The sequence below is a fragment of the Gopherus flavomarginatus genome, chromosome 15 (genome assembly GCF_025201925.1).
Source record: "Gopherus flavomarginatus isolate rGopFla2 chromosome 15, rGopFla2.mat.asm, whole genome shotgun sequence".
Lineage (NCBI taxonomy): Eukaryota > Metazoa > Chordata > Testudines > Testudinidae > Gopherus > Gopherus flavomarginatus.
In genome coordinates, this window is record NC_066631.1 from 7,407,517 (window position 1) to 7,420,638 (window position 13,122).

Below are 13,122 nucleotides of genomic sequence, written 5' to 3' on the forward strand. Positions count from 1 at the left end.
CACATTTCTGTGGACAGTCCCACATACACACACACACACATTCACCCACATCCTCATTCCCCTTCATAATCATGTATACCCTGTTCTCTTAGTTAGGGTCACTTTTTATATATAGAGAGAGAGAGAGCACAGTGTGCAGGGGTGGGGAAGAAAAGAAACCATACTTGAATTTGAGTTTCAATAAAATAAAGAACTTTCGACCAGCTGTGTTGCTGGTTTTATTACCTGTTATTACTTATTAGCACTCCTGTTTATAAATAAATAGTACCAGTAAAATATTACATCTGAAGAACCCCGCAATAAAAGTTTTTATTTATACACATTTTCTGCTTCCCTGCCACCCCTGTTTGCTGCACTTTTAAAACATGTTTTGGTCAGTGTCTCATTTAACATGTGTGAAATAGTGTGGTTTTTGCTTTTCTTTCTTTGATCTTTGAAGAAAAATAAAGACTGAAAAGAAAGAGATGAGTTTACACATTTACATTTTCACCATTCTTTAAGAATGCAGGGTTTTTTTTATTTCTTTTGCTGTCTGCAACTCCCTGGTTGGCTCAAGGCCTTGGTTTCTTGTTGCTGTTAAGAGTTCTCCTGAAGACCAACCTGGCTTTCAAGTTTTTAAGCTATCCCAGGACGTAGGGGTTAAAAAAGAGACAGTCAGTTAAAGAGGCAGAAAGAGAGATGTGAAGGGAAGAAGAAAGAGAGAAATACAGACCCCAGCTTGGCAAGGAAATTATTTTACTAGACTGCTTCTCCTGGAGACAAATTTCAGGCATGTTGCATTTATATTTAAACATAGCACAATGCAGTGAGTAATTGCAATCATGAAATAACACATGGCAGAGGTAGATACCTACTTTTCTGATTTGTGGGGGTGTCATTTGTTTTTGTTTTAAAAAAAATAACACACACTGAAATCCACCCTTTTTAGGCCTCTTTAAAAAGGGACAGTGTCTTTTTTGAGATAATTGCAAGAATATATATATTATTATTATTTATTATATAACAATGTCAACATAGACAAAAAAAAGTAACATCCTAGTTGTTTTCGTCCAAGCACTCTGATTGTGTTAAAAGGCAGCAGGAGTTGTGTGTTCACTTGAAAACCAGAAGGAATAAGGGCACAAGTTTTGTGCAGCAATAACACAAATTCTGTGCAAGTGTGTCTGGAGAAGGGAATGGCGGGGGGAGTGTGCAGTTTTGTCAATTTTCTTTTGGAACAAAATAATAGAAAAAAGTCACAATGAGTTACTATTTAATCTGTGGTTTCAAACAGCTGATCGGATCAGTGTCCATCTCTCGAGTGCTAACTGTGAACATTCAGTTAAAGGAGTCTTGCAGAATATTCTTGTTTGTTTTCAATTTTTCATGGCTAGATTTCTTGCATTTCCCTTATTGCCTTGTTAGCTGTTCTCGCTCCACTCTGGCACCATGCCCACCCCATGAACAGAGTGGTACTGGTGAGGTGAAAGGGTTCTGGGCACCCCATGGGAATAAAGGAATTCTGCTGGCTGTATGCTGGGAGGAGACTGGATGCCCGTTTGAGGTCCACACTGCCGGATGATGGGCTGGTGAGAGACAGATGTTTGGTGCTGGAACATGCTGTGCGTGTCCCCTATTTGTGGTGATGTGTGATTGGCCACACCAGTGAGACGGGGCATAAGAGGACCAGAGGTGAAATGGGCAGAGAAATGCTGGTAGGGTAATCTGTCCATAGGCTGCATGGCAGTCACTGTGCAACTGCTGTAAGAAGGCACGGTAGGCCACGTATTACAGCTAATGTCTTCCAGGCTGGGCACGGGGTCCGTGGGGGGAGCAGAGCTGGCATACATACAAGCTTGGCGCTGGGCAGATTCAGTCCTGTACGAGGTATTCAGTCCTTGCTGCTGGGAGTAACTGGACCTGTAGAAGGGATCCTCATCTGCTGGTGAGGTTTCCATGTAGGGTTTCTTGTACGGATGCTCAGTGGTGGAACATTCCTCATCTGCTGAGAAATAAAATGCATAGTTATAAATAAGAACATGTTGCCCTGTGTTGAGCCTCCCATCCTAGGATCTTAAAGTGCTTTACAGGAATGAGTCAGTATCATCATTATCCCCGTTTTTTTCAGAGGAGAAACTGAGGCACCACAAGTTACACACAACTGGGTCAAATTCTGCTCTCAGATGCACTGCTGTAAAGCTGGAGCCATTCCATGGAGCTGACCCAGATTTACATTGTTAAAACCAAAAATAGCATTTGGCCCCAGGTCTCCAGACGTGCCAGATCCCTATTTTGTATTCTAGAAAGGAAAACAGGCTACAAGATAACCAGAGAACAGCCAGGACAGAATTTAGCAACAGGTAACAAAATTCTTTGCTATGTTAGGTTTTCTGTATGAAGTGCCAACATTTCACCTTAACCTTAGTCTCAGGGAAATCCTTTAGAAATAAGCATGGGAAATGGAAAATGTTCATTGTTAGGGTCCAAGTTTATGTGTAGGTATGTGATGAGAGACAGTATGGTCCAATGGATAGTTCATTAGCTAGGACTGGGAGACCTGGCTTATGTCACTTGGCTCTGCTACTTTCCCCTTGTGTGACCCTTGGTAAGTCAACAAACATCTGTTTCCCTTTCCACTTTTTCTCTGTCTTCTCTGTTTAGACTGCAAGCCCTTTGATCCAGAGACTGTCTCTTGCTATGTGTATGTACAGTGCCTAGCACAATGGACTTCTGATCATCGCTGGGGCTTCTGGGTGGTATTGTAATTCAAGTAATACATAATAATATACTTTAGCTTTAAATATGGAGCTTACTATAAACTCACCCTGGATTATATTACTGTTGCCTGATCGGAAACATCTAATTTCAGGGTTTACACCCGTAAACCCAGTGTAACAAAAGCAAAAGCAGCTTTCACCACTAAATCATAAAGAGCTTTCTCCGCGGCTGTCTTTGGTTTCTGCAGCATCAGTGGTTGAGTTCATAGCAGTAAGAGGAATAAGAGAAACAGCTGAGATGCAAATCTCAGAAGGAATACTCAAATAAATACGTATTTAGTCATAGATTGAAATCCTAGCTCTACTGAAACCAGGGGCAAAAATCCCATTTCTTTCTATAAGAAAGGCTTTCACCTGTAGTTTTAATGCCAGATGGGACCACTGTGATGCTCTAGACTATGTCCTAGCCTGACTTCCTGCGTAATGCAGGTTATAGAACCTCACTTAGTAATTGCTGCATCAAGCCTATAATGTCTAGTTGAGCTATAGTTGAGCTTTAGCATCTCTTTTGGAAAGACATCCATTCTTAAATTAAAGACTTCAAGTGATGGAGAACCCATCATGCTTTAAATAAAGTATAGAAAATATCTAGAAAAGTGGACTTCTGATGCTGAGTTTTCAGAGAAGGATGCAAACATGAGGGCTGGTCAAAAACTTTCCATCTAAATAGTTTATTGAAACCCCCGTTTGATGTCAAAGTTTGTTTGTGAAAACTGTCTGCTTTTCATACACAAAAATTGAATTCTCATTGAAAAATGAAGCATATCAGAGTAGAAAAGTTTGCAGGTTTTGGCTCAAAATTGAAAAAATTATATTTGGAATTGTCCCAACAGTGCCTCACAGGAGTTGTCTTTTGGGTTCCTCAGGACCCTATTTTCCTCCATGGCCTGGGTTACACAGCAAGCCTACATTTGCCATGATGTAGAGTGGCCAGAGACTCCCATGATCCACTGCAGTGGCCCAGCAGGAGGGGGAGACCATGGTGCATCATGGGAGTTGTAATCTGGCCTGATATCCAATTCCATAGAGGAGAATCAGGGCATGAGGCTCTCAAACTGCAACTCCCATGAGGAACCACAGCAACATTTTTTCAAATAAAAATGTTCAGTTTTTGGCCAAAAAATTTGGAGGTTGGATTTTTTTTTTGTCAGAAAGTCAAAATTGTCATGAGGATGGGGGGAGGGGGAGAAGGGAAGAGAAGGGGCAGGAATGAACATTGTCAGACCAGTTGTGGTGAAGAGTGAACATGCAAAGATGCGAGTACCCACCAAAATATGTGTGCACACATATTACCTTCAAAGTGCATGTGTAACTATCATCTCTGCAAGTGTGTGCTCTCCTGCAAATACAAGTCTTCACATAAGGTGCCTGCAAAAATCCCCAGGCACCCTGAGTGCCTGCAAAACCTAGTATTTGCATGTGCTGTCAGACTACATTTCCCATGATGCATCATGGGCTCCCCTCTTGCTGAGCCACCGCAGTGATTCATGGGAATCCCTGGCCATGCTACATTGTGGCCAATGTTCTCTTGCTGGAGTACCCAGCCCACATTGAAAAATGGGGACATGCGGAAAACATGCAAATATAGGATCTTGTTGGTGCAACCAGTAAAACACACTTTTACAGGCCTGCCCATAGCTCACTTTTTTGAAAATTGGGATACTTAACAATTGCCTGTATATCCAAATTCATATACCTGGAGCCAAATTCATTTCTGGAGGATTGCAATCCCATTTTACAACACTAAAATCCACATTTTAAGCCAACACCATAAATCTGAATCTCTAGCTATAGATACAGCTCTAGATAGTTTACACTGATGATCAGTGGATATTATACCCTTTCAGCTGCACTTAAATCTGAGAGTAGAAGAGGAGAACAGCACAATTTTGGGGTGACATTTGGTGACATTTTAAAAGCAGTTAAACAATTATTACTTGGATATAAACATGCATTTTTCTCATTATCATTGATCTGATGGATCTCAGTAGTACTAGAAAAACAACGAGGAGTCTGGTGGTACCTTAAAAACGAACAGATTTATTTGGGCATAAGCTTTTGTGGGTAAAAAACCTACTGCTTCAGATGCATGGAGTGAAAATTACAGACACAGGCATAAATATACTGACACATGAAGAGAAGGGAGTTACCTCACAAGTACTAGATTAATACTAAATTAGTACTAGAATGAAGCTTACATGGTGTCAGGGAATCATGGACATGATAGCCCTAATCCAGCAAAGCACATACATTTAAGTCCTTTTGAAGTCAATGAGATTTAAGCACAAGCTTAAAGCTAAGCTCATGCTTTTGTGCTTTGCTGAATCTGGGCCTATATCAGGAGATGGATTTAGAGTAACATCCTGTCTAACCCTCCTGAATATTTCAAAATTCTGGTCCCAAGAGCCGCTACTGAATAATAAGAACACTAGGGCTGAAAAACATCTTGTAAAATGAAGCATTGTTCTGCTAATAAATTTTTCAGCATTAAGCTGTAACACAGCCCCAGCCATGCTCTGCTGGCACTGGGAAACACCAGCCCTGGGTTTTACTGTTTATTTTCCTTTTTAAAAAATAGTTGAACTTTGCGTTTTTTCATTGTACTAAGAATTTGCTTGAGTTACAACTCCAGGCTGTTGATTTTTCCATTTAGTCAGGACATTCTTCTCCCTTCCACAGCAGAACCAGGCAAACCTCTCCAAGTTATAGACCCTTTTCCAGATTTACTGTCAGGTGCAGGGAAAAAATAAACCTGACTTTCATTTTATAAAATCAGGATGTTATAGGTCAGATCCTCAGCTGATGTAAGCTGGCATAGTGCCTATGAATGCTCTGGAGCTATGCTGCTTGACATCAGTTGAGAAACAGGCTCTCTACTTCCACACTTCAGTTTCCCCAAAAGTCTTATACCAGCCCTCCAAAAAGAATTCTATAGTTTATCCTAACTGCTCACAGTCTGCCATTTGGTCCGTCTTCCCAACCCCCACCTCGCTCATCCTCTGAACAAGTTCTTCAGTAAGGAATAAAATGCCAGTTTGTCTTGAAAATAGTTGCCATTGTGCAGTGAGGAAGCCAGTTCCTTAGCTGGTGTAAACTGGTAAAGTTCCATGGGGCCAGATTCTCTGATCTGCTCTGTTTCCTTTCCACTCTTCCCAGAGCTCCCCAGCTGGGAGTTCACCTGGCAAGGAGTCCTGAGCAGGCACAGAGCTGACAGATCAGATTCTTGTGCCTCCCTCCCTACAGCTGGAAAATGGATCCTAAGAAGCCATTGCTATCTGGCACAGTTTAGAGCAACCCCAAGACACCTCTAAACTGTTTGGGGGACAGGACACAGAATCCAAGGGCCATAATCCTCATCCAGATAGCTTTCTAATGTATTCATTCTTGCAGAGCCCAGTCCTGCAAGGTGACAAGCACCCTGACCTCTGGCTACCATCACTGGGAGCTCAGGCCTCTAATCATCTCACAAGATCAGTCTATTATGATGGGCAAACCTCAAAGGTCTGAGGGTTCTGCTGAGTGTGGAGAAGCAGTCAAAGTTTGGGCAAAGCTTCTCCAGAGTGCATCCAAGCAAAACGGAGACTGCTAAATTAGCTGGAAACTTCGTGAGAACTGGCTTCCTCACAAGGCATTTGGTGCTCCTTTTATTGAAAGGATTTGAGCATTACTGGACCCAAGATTTTTGGTATTTACGACTTCCAGCTGGGTCGTAAATACCACAAGAAGAGCTTTTGAAATGGAATTTGCACGTTTCTACCACTGGTCCCATCCAGAATCAGGTACAAAAATGTAAACTATATGGGCGGTTTTGTACCTTGTGGGTCAGATCCTCAGGGTTTCTCCTTTCAAGTCACTGAGGATCCAATCCACTAGACTCAAGGCAACAAAGAATTGGGCCCTGTTTTTGTTTATAGAAGAAGTTTGTTCACACTAATCAAGCTCAAAAAAAAATCAGGTGGGCTCAATTTGAGTTTATGCTGAAGGCTTGAATGCTTTTTGTTATTATTACGCTACTCAATCTAGTTTACCCTCCTTGGGTTTGAATAATAAGCTAAAAGTTATAAGACCAACGAGAAGTAGCAAAGAAAGGACAATTTTAAAAATCGCCTAAGCAAGCATGAATGATGCCTGTATCCTGGGACATGGTCAAAGAAAGGACTCACAAATGGACTTTGAGCCAATTGCTCAGCTCCTAGAAATCAGTGTTGTTCCACTGGTCCAACAATGTCAAGATCTGCAATGTTGCTGTTAAACTTAAAATAGATTCCAAGGCAGAGACGGCTGCAATTTGTATGGAGACTTTGAAAGAGGGAGCCCAAAGTGGGAGGATCCCAGGGCGGGGGAGGTTCAATATCCTATGGAGACCGATAAATTTTCAGGGTCAGGTCAAAGCCTCTTGTTTGCTACAAAGGCAGGGAGGATGCATTTGGTACCTTTGGTGTCAATAGGATAACCATAAGTAACCCCTTAGACTGAACAACAACCACTGAATTGGGCATCCTAAAACTCTCAGAAACTGGGATGGTGTATGGCCAAAATAAAATAAAATAAAATAAAATAAAATAAAATAAAGGCCTTAAAGGACAAGCTGTGTGGATTCAATTGAAAAACAGGGCTGTAGCTTATCTGTCCAGCATGCAGAAAAAACAACAATCCTGCTGCTTCCCAAAGTGAAGGAAGAAATGGGTAGGATGAGAAAGAATGGTATAACAGTGCAGTACTAAATTGACAGAGGCGTGTGCCTTAATGGTGCCTGTTACAAGAAAAATGGGCATTTCCATATCTGTGAAGACCTACTGAGGCTCAGTGAAGCAGTAAGGAGAGAAAGTCATATTCTTTCCACCATGGATGGTATCATCTCTAACTTTGCGGGTACAACAATTTGGAGCTAAAAGTAGCTAACCTGTCATCTAAAAACCATTCTCTTTATGAACTACTTTAAACAGATTCTGTGTGGATAAAGCACAGGAATGCACTGAAGTAACTAAAGACTCTGTTGATCTCATCTCTAGTACTGCCATTTTATGAGCATTTCAAGTCTACGGCACTTTTGGAAGACACAAACAAGAAAGGTCTCAGTTACACCAAGATGACTGGAAGCCTGTAGCATATTATTTCAGATGACTTTCAGATGCTGAGACCAAGTATGCCCAACTAGAGAGAATGTTTGTCAAGTGTATGTGCATGCAAAGAGGGCCACAAGATATTTGCAGGGTCTTATCTATAGGAAGCTTATAACAGACTGCAAGCCACTCATGCTATTAAAAACAGTAAAAACCTAGACATACCTCCTAAGATGGCGCCCACATTTTTTAAGATTTAGATCCATTTGGAGTACTGCCCCAACAAAGCCCCTGGTTGTGGCTGGCACTATATTTAAGAGCACCACGGATCACCCAGATTTTCCAGAGGCTTGGTATGATATAGAAGCTCACGTGGGTACCCTTTCGAGTGGTCTGCCAGGCTCACCACTGACATTTAGAACTACTAGCACTGATAAACAACTATAAACTGTATCCAATTTTATATGGATGACCAGTCAGACCAGTTACTTGTCAGACCATCCTCACCCAGCACGTGACTCCTTTGGAATAAGAAAAGAACTCGTCAAAGCTGAAGATCTTATTATCTACGGCACATGTACTCTAGTCCTTCAGTCTTTGCAGGATGCTGTATTAGAAAGGGTACCTAAGGGACTTCACAACATGCTAGGAGCTGGTCCAAATGCTGGTGTGCAGGCCCAGAGTAGGGCAGGTGAACAACAAGGTAGAATCCTGGGATAACCAGAAAAAGCACAAGCCAAAGAACCCCTTGTACTCACATAATTATCCAGAAGGGTTTGGAAACAAATAGCACCTGACCTGTGTGACAAAAAGGCACCTACATGTCTGGGAGCCATTGGTTATTTTTCTAAACTTGTAGAAATTCTATGTTTGAATAGACGCACAAGTCAATGGGCCATAGGAATATTAAAAGGCTTTTTTTTTTTCTCATTTTGGCATTTTGGAAGAAATTGTCTCTCTTAATGGGGCCCAGCCCTAAAGTCCAAACTTTTGGGATAAAATATTTCTTCCTAGTACTTCCAGCTCTCGTCACCCACGAGCAGAAGGACTCAGGGTGGTCTCTGAGGAGCCTAGATTGTTAAGAGAATTCTACAGCAATAGGATCCTACATTAGCCCAGCTGTTCATCTACAGGTGAAAACATATCAGTCACCAAGGTAAGTCTATCTTTACTCAACAGATCAGAACAATGCTACTAACCACAGAGTCAAATCTTTGTCCTACCAAGTGGTTGAGAGGCTGCTGGGAGATGTGAAATGCCTCAGGAATTCTCATTTAGCCTTTGGCATACAGATCAAAACTTACCCAAGCCTAAATCAAGAGACCCAGTCCTGATAAAAATAGATAAGAAAAAAAACTGGACATGACTAGCTGTTGCAGCTACACTCTGACAGTCTTCATGGTAGAGGCTGATCAAAGGGTTTAGCACAGAAAGATACAGGCAGCATCTTCAGCTAGTTCTGAACGCAGCTGAATCACTCTGTGATCCCAGTAACCATTGTACCCACCACACAGCCTTGCTGAAAGGAGGTATTCCTGTTGAGACTAGCATACAGCAGTTAATGCCTCTGCAGATTTGATGATCCAAGTAAATCAATTGAAGAAAACCCTCCTCAAGACCAGAAGCTGAGCACAGCTGGGTTAATAATGAATCTGGGGAGTTTATATTTTTGTAAAGTATTAAAGCTCAGTAAAAGTTATTTATAAAGAAAATAAAGTGAACGGGGAGGGGAAGATGTGAAGTGATGTGCACTGTGTTCTTAAAACTGTAGCAGGAAGCCTGGTAGGAGTTGGAACCGGGAGAGAACAGTGAAGCAAAGAGAGAGAACACGTTAGGGAGATACTGTTTTCCTTATTCTAATAAAGTTCCTTGTTTCAGTGTTAGAGGAAAGTGACCCGTGACAAATGCAGCCTGAGAGTCAGGTGAAAGCTCGGATCAGGTTCTGATTTATCCCAACTGGTTTGCTCATCCTTCGTTACTTTTCTTTTTAATTAATCTCACTTTGCAAAGAGCCACTTGGCAGCTATGTTAGCTCTCTCTGTTTCTCATTAACTTCTTGTTTCTCTTCTTCAAGCCCTGGTGGCTGTTTTCGATTTATTAGATGCTGGGGGGAAGAGCACAGAAAGGAAGGCAGAGATTCAGGCTCCTGAGAGGTATAGTTCTGAGCTCACGGAAGAAGTCGGTGGTATCTGACAGGACACTGCCACTCTTTGATTAAAGCATTTGGCGGCTTTGATAAAAGGCCCTTAACTGCTTGTGCCACTCAAGCCACTGGAGAGATAGCGAGGAGACAGCAGCAGCCCAGACGAGGGCTCCCTTTGCCAGTCCCCTGCACTTTCACAGGGCCATGCCTGCCGAAAGGGGCTGGTGAACTTATTGCTGAGGAGATATCTTCTCTTCTGTGACAATAAGAGGAAGTGAGATAATTGGGGGATTGAGGGAAACCACCCATGGAGCCACCACTTAGCGGGAATCCCAAAACTGGAAGGAAACCTCTGTTGATTCCTTATCACTTTACAATGTGGAGGCTGATGATGAATTGCTTTGTGTGGCCAGGACACACAGCAGTCAAAGATTGCCATGAGTGTTTGTTGTTGTTCAGGCTTTCTTGTTTTAAAAAAAGAGCATGGGGGAAGAGGGTACGGCAAAGGTTAAGCTGGTTGTGCAATGGAGCGGAGCTCAGATGCACCGGAGGCAGAGCTCAAACTAAGGGAGGGAAAGGGTGGCAGCTTTCTCACAACTAAGGCCTGGTCGACACTAAGGGGGCAGGGGGGTGTTGATCTAAGTTACACAACTTCAGCTAAGTGAATAACGTAGCTGAAGTCGATGCAGTTAGATAGACTTACCGTGGTGTCTTCACCGCGGTGAATCAACTGCTGCTGCTCCCCTGTCGACTCTGCTTATGCCTCTCTCGGCGCTGGAGTACAGGAGTCAATGGGAGAGCGCTCGGGGGTCGATTTATTGCATCTAGAAGTGATTAACTGACCCCTGCTGGATCGATCGCTGCCTGACAATCCGGTGGGAAGTACAGACATACCTTAAATGAGCTGAAGGGCAGAGTCTGGCTCTAAAGGGGGGTGGTCTCCTGGACAGGGTGTTGACTCATGATCTAGGGGGCTTGGGTTCTGTTCCTGACTCTGCCATTGACTTGCTGCTTGTGACTTTGGCTCTGCTTAGATTATAACATCGTCCAGGCATTCCCCATGTCTTACTGCATGTATGTGCAGCAGCTAAAAGGATGGGTGATCTCAGTTGGACCTGTTAGGTGTTACCATAATGCTACTAAAAGTGACCTATAGCAGCCTTATGCCTGAGGAATCAGTGCTAGGGAAGTCACTATTTTTCCCCCTCTGGCACGCCTCTACGGCTCAGTCTTGCAAGCTTTTCCCCACTGACTGCATATGCCTTTCTCCTGCTGGTGAGCAGCTATTCACAAAAGCAGTCCCACTGATGCTCGCAGGATTGCTCATGTCTGTAATGGCTCCTCCGTCTGAATATGGGGTTCCCGGTAAAGCTGTGGCAGGACTGGGCTACGGTCACATAGCAATCAGTGGCAAAGAATTCAGGTCTCCTGATTCCCAGTTCAGTGCCCTATTCACTGGGCCAAAGACTTAAAGGGAGCATAGGCCCCATGCAGGCTGTCTGCATTGGGGTGTATTGCACCCAAATATAAGAGAGTATTCAGCAAACACCACCTGAAAACCAGAATATCTAGGTATGTGCATGTTTAGATTAACCCTTAGACCTTCTCGGAGGCTATAGAGACAGATAAGTCATCTTTATCTCAGTCCCTGGCTAGCTTTCTGGATGTGAATTCGACTTTAGCTGGGTTGCCACCTCTGTGTTTCAGCTGAGCTGCTCTTTCGGAACCGAGCTGAATCAGTACTATTGATCCTAACAGTGGAAAGGCAGCTCGTCAGCCAGTGCTGGCGTCAGTGCCACTGCAGTGATTAACAACATCTGAGGATCTGGCCCAATGCAGGTAACGCAGACGACACTGACGATAACAAGCCTTTGCCCATCCAAAGGATTTAACTCTAACCCACGGCTGGGGAAATGAGGTATTTGTGAGGAATGCCAAATGGGTTTGACATCCATTTTTGCCTGGGGAACCAATGAGCAAGATGAAGGGAAGTTGCTGGGGCCTGACCTTTTCTCTTGGTGCAGTGGTAGATCTGGCTGTGCTCCTGGGAGATCGGGTACGGGTTGGCAGGCGGTAGCAGGTCCTGGGAGGTGCTAGACACCCCATTCTCGCACTGATACTGGGATGCTAGGTTGGAGGAGGCCGAGAGAACCCTTGTCTCACCACTGAAAGGGCTGTGATTAGAGGCCACTTTTTGTCTCACCGTGCTCCTAGGAACCACCGGGTACTCTTTACTGAAAAACACAAGTAAAAAAATGCAGCACGTTAGTATCGTCCCTTTGCTCCGACTTCCAACAGAACCATCTCCCCAAGAATCTACACCTTCCCCGTGCTTTATCAGGATAACACACTACGGGGGACCATAGCCCCGCTTATTTTTCTCCTCTCTGGGTCTCTTTAAATGTGTACCTCTCCCACTCTGACTGCTATTATGAACGTATAATAATAACCAGACCTACTTCTGCCATGCTGCTTATGGGGAATCAAGCTGACTTGGATGTAAATTATATATCACTTGCCTATTGCTGTTTCTGTTCCTTCCCACCAGCCTCCGTCAGTTTGTCTGTCCTCAGATTGTGATCTCAGAGCAGAGTGTGTCTAAAAAGCACACAGCCTACAGCGGTGCTACCATAAATAAATAATCAATTATAAATAATCTAGCTGAGCACAGAGGCCTGTCTCATCTTGGGGGCACAACAGCATAGCTGAACCGACGCAAACCCCCAATGAAAACATGTTGCCCCAGTGTAAACTGGGACTTGCTCCCTTACCGGTAACCTGATTTGAAGCATCATTGTAGCTAGCTAAAAACCTCATGGTGGACCAGGCCGTATAGTCATTTTCATCCATGGTTTGCAAAGCACTTTAGAAATGTGGGTTGGCATGATTATCACCCTCTGGGAAACGGAGCAGGTCCACTGAGGTCAACTGCAGCCACCGTGTTACTTGTATAGCAGCCACATCCAGAGACCTCAGCCAAGAGCAGGACCCCATGGTCTGTGTCTGGGAGGGCATAGGAGGCTTTAATTGACACATCATGACAGGCAGTCAAAGAGTTTACAATTTAAATAGACAGGGCAGACACAGTGTGGAAGGGGAAACTGAGGCTCAGAGAGGTGAAGCGAGTTATTCAAGTTCAGCCCACAGGTAAGTAGCAGAG

General features: G+C 43.5%; 1 protein-coding gene across 1 annotated transcript in view; it reads right to left on the bottom strand.

Annotated features, from left to right (window-relative positions):
- Positions 1 to 236: 236 nt before the first annotated feature.
- TBX5 (T-box transcription factor 5) overlaps positions 237 to 13,122 on the bottom strand; it is a 48,380-nt gene continuing 35,494 nt past the window's right edge. The window contains exons 8-9 of the mRNA XM_050924293.1: positions 11,970 to 12,196; positions 237 to 1,981 (exon numbers count right to left, since the gene is read on the bottom strand). Coding sequence (XP_050780250.1) covers positions 1,401 to 1,981; positions 11,970 to 12,196 — 808 coding nt within the window. The 3' untranslated portion in view covers positions 237 to 1,400. The remainder of the gene's footprint in view (positions 1,982 to 11,969; positions 12,197 to 13,122) is intronic.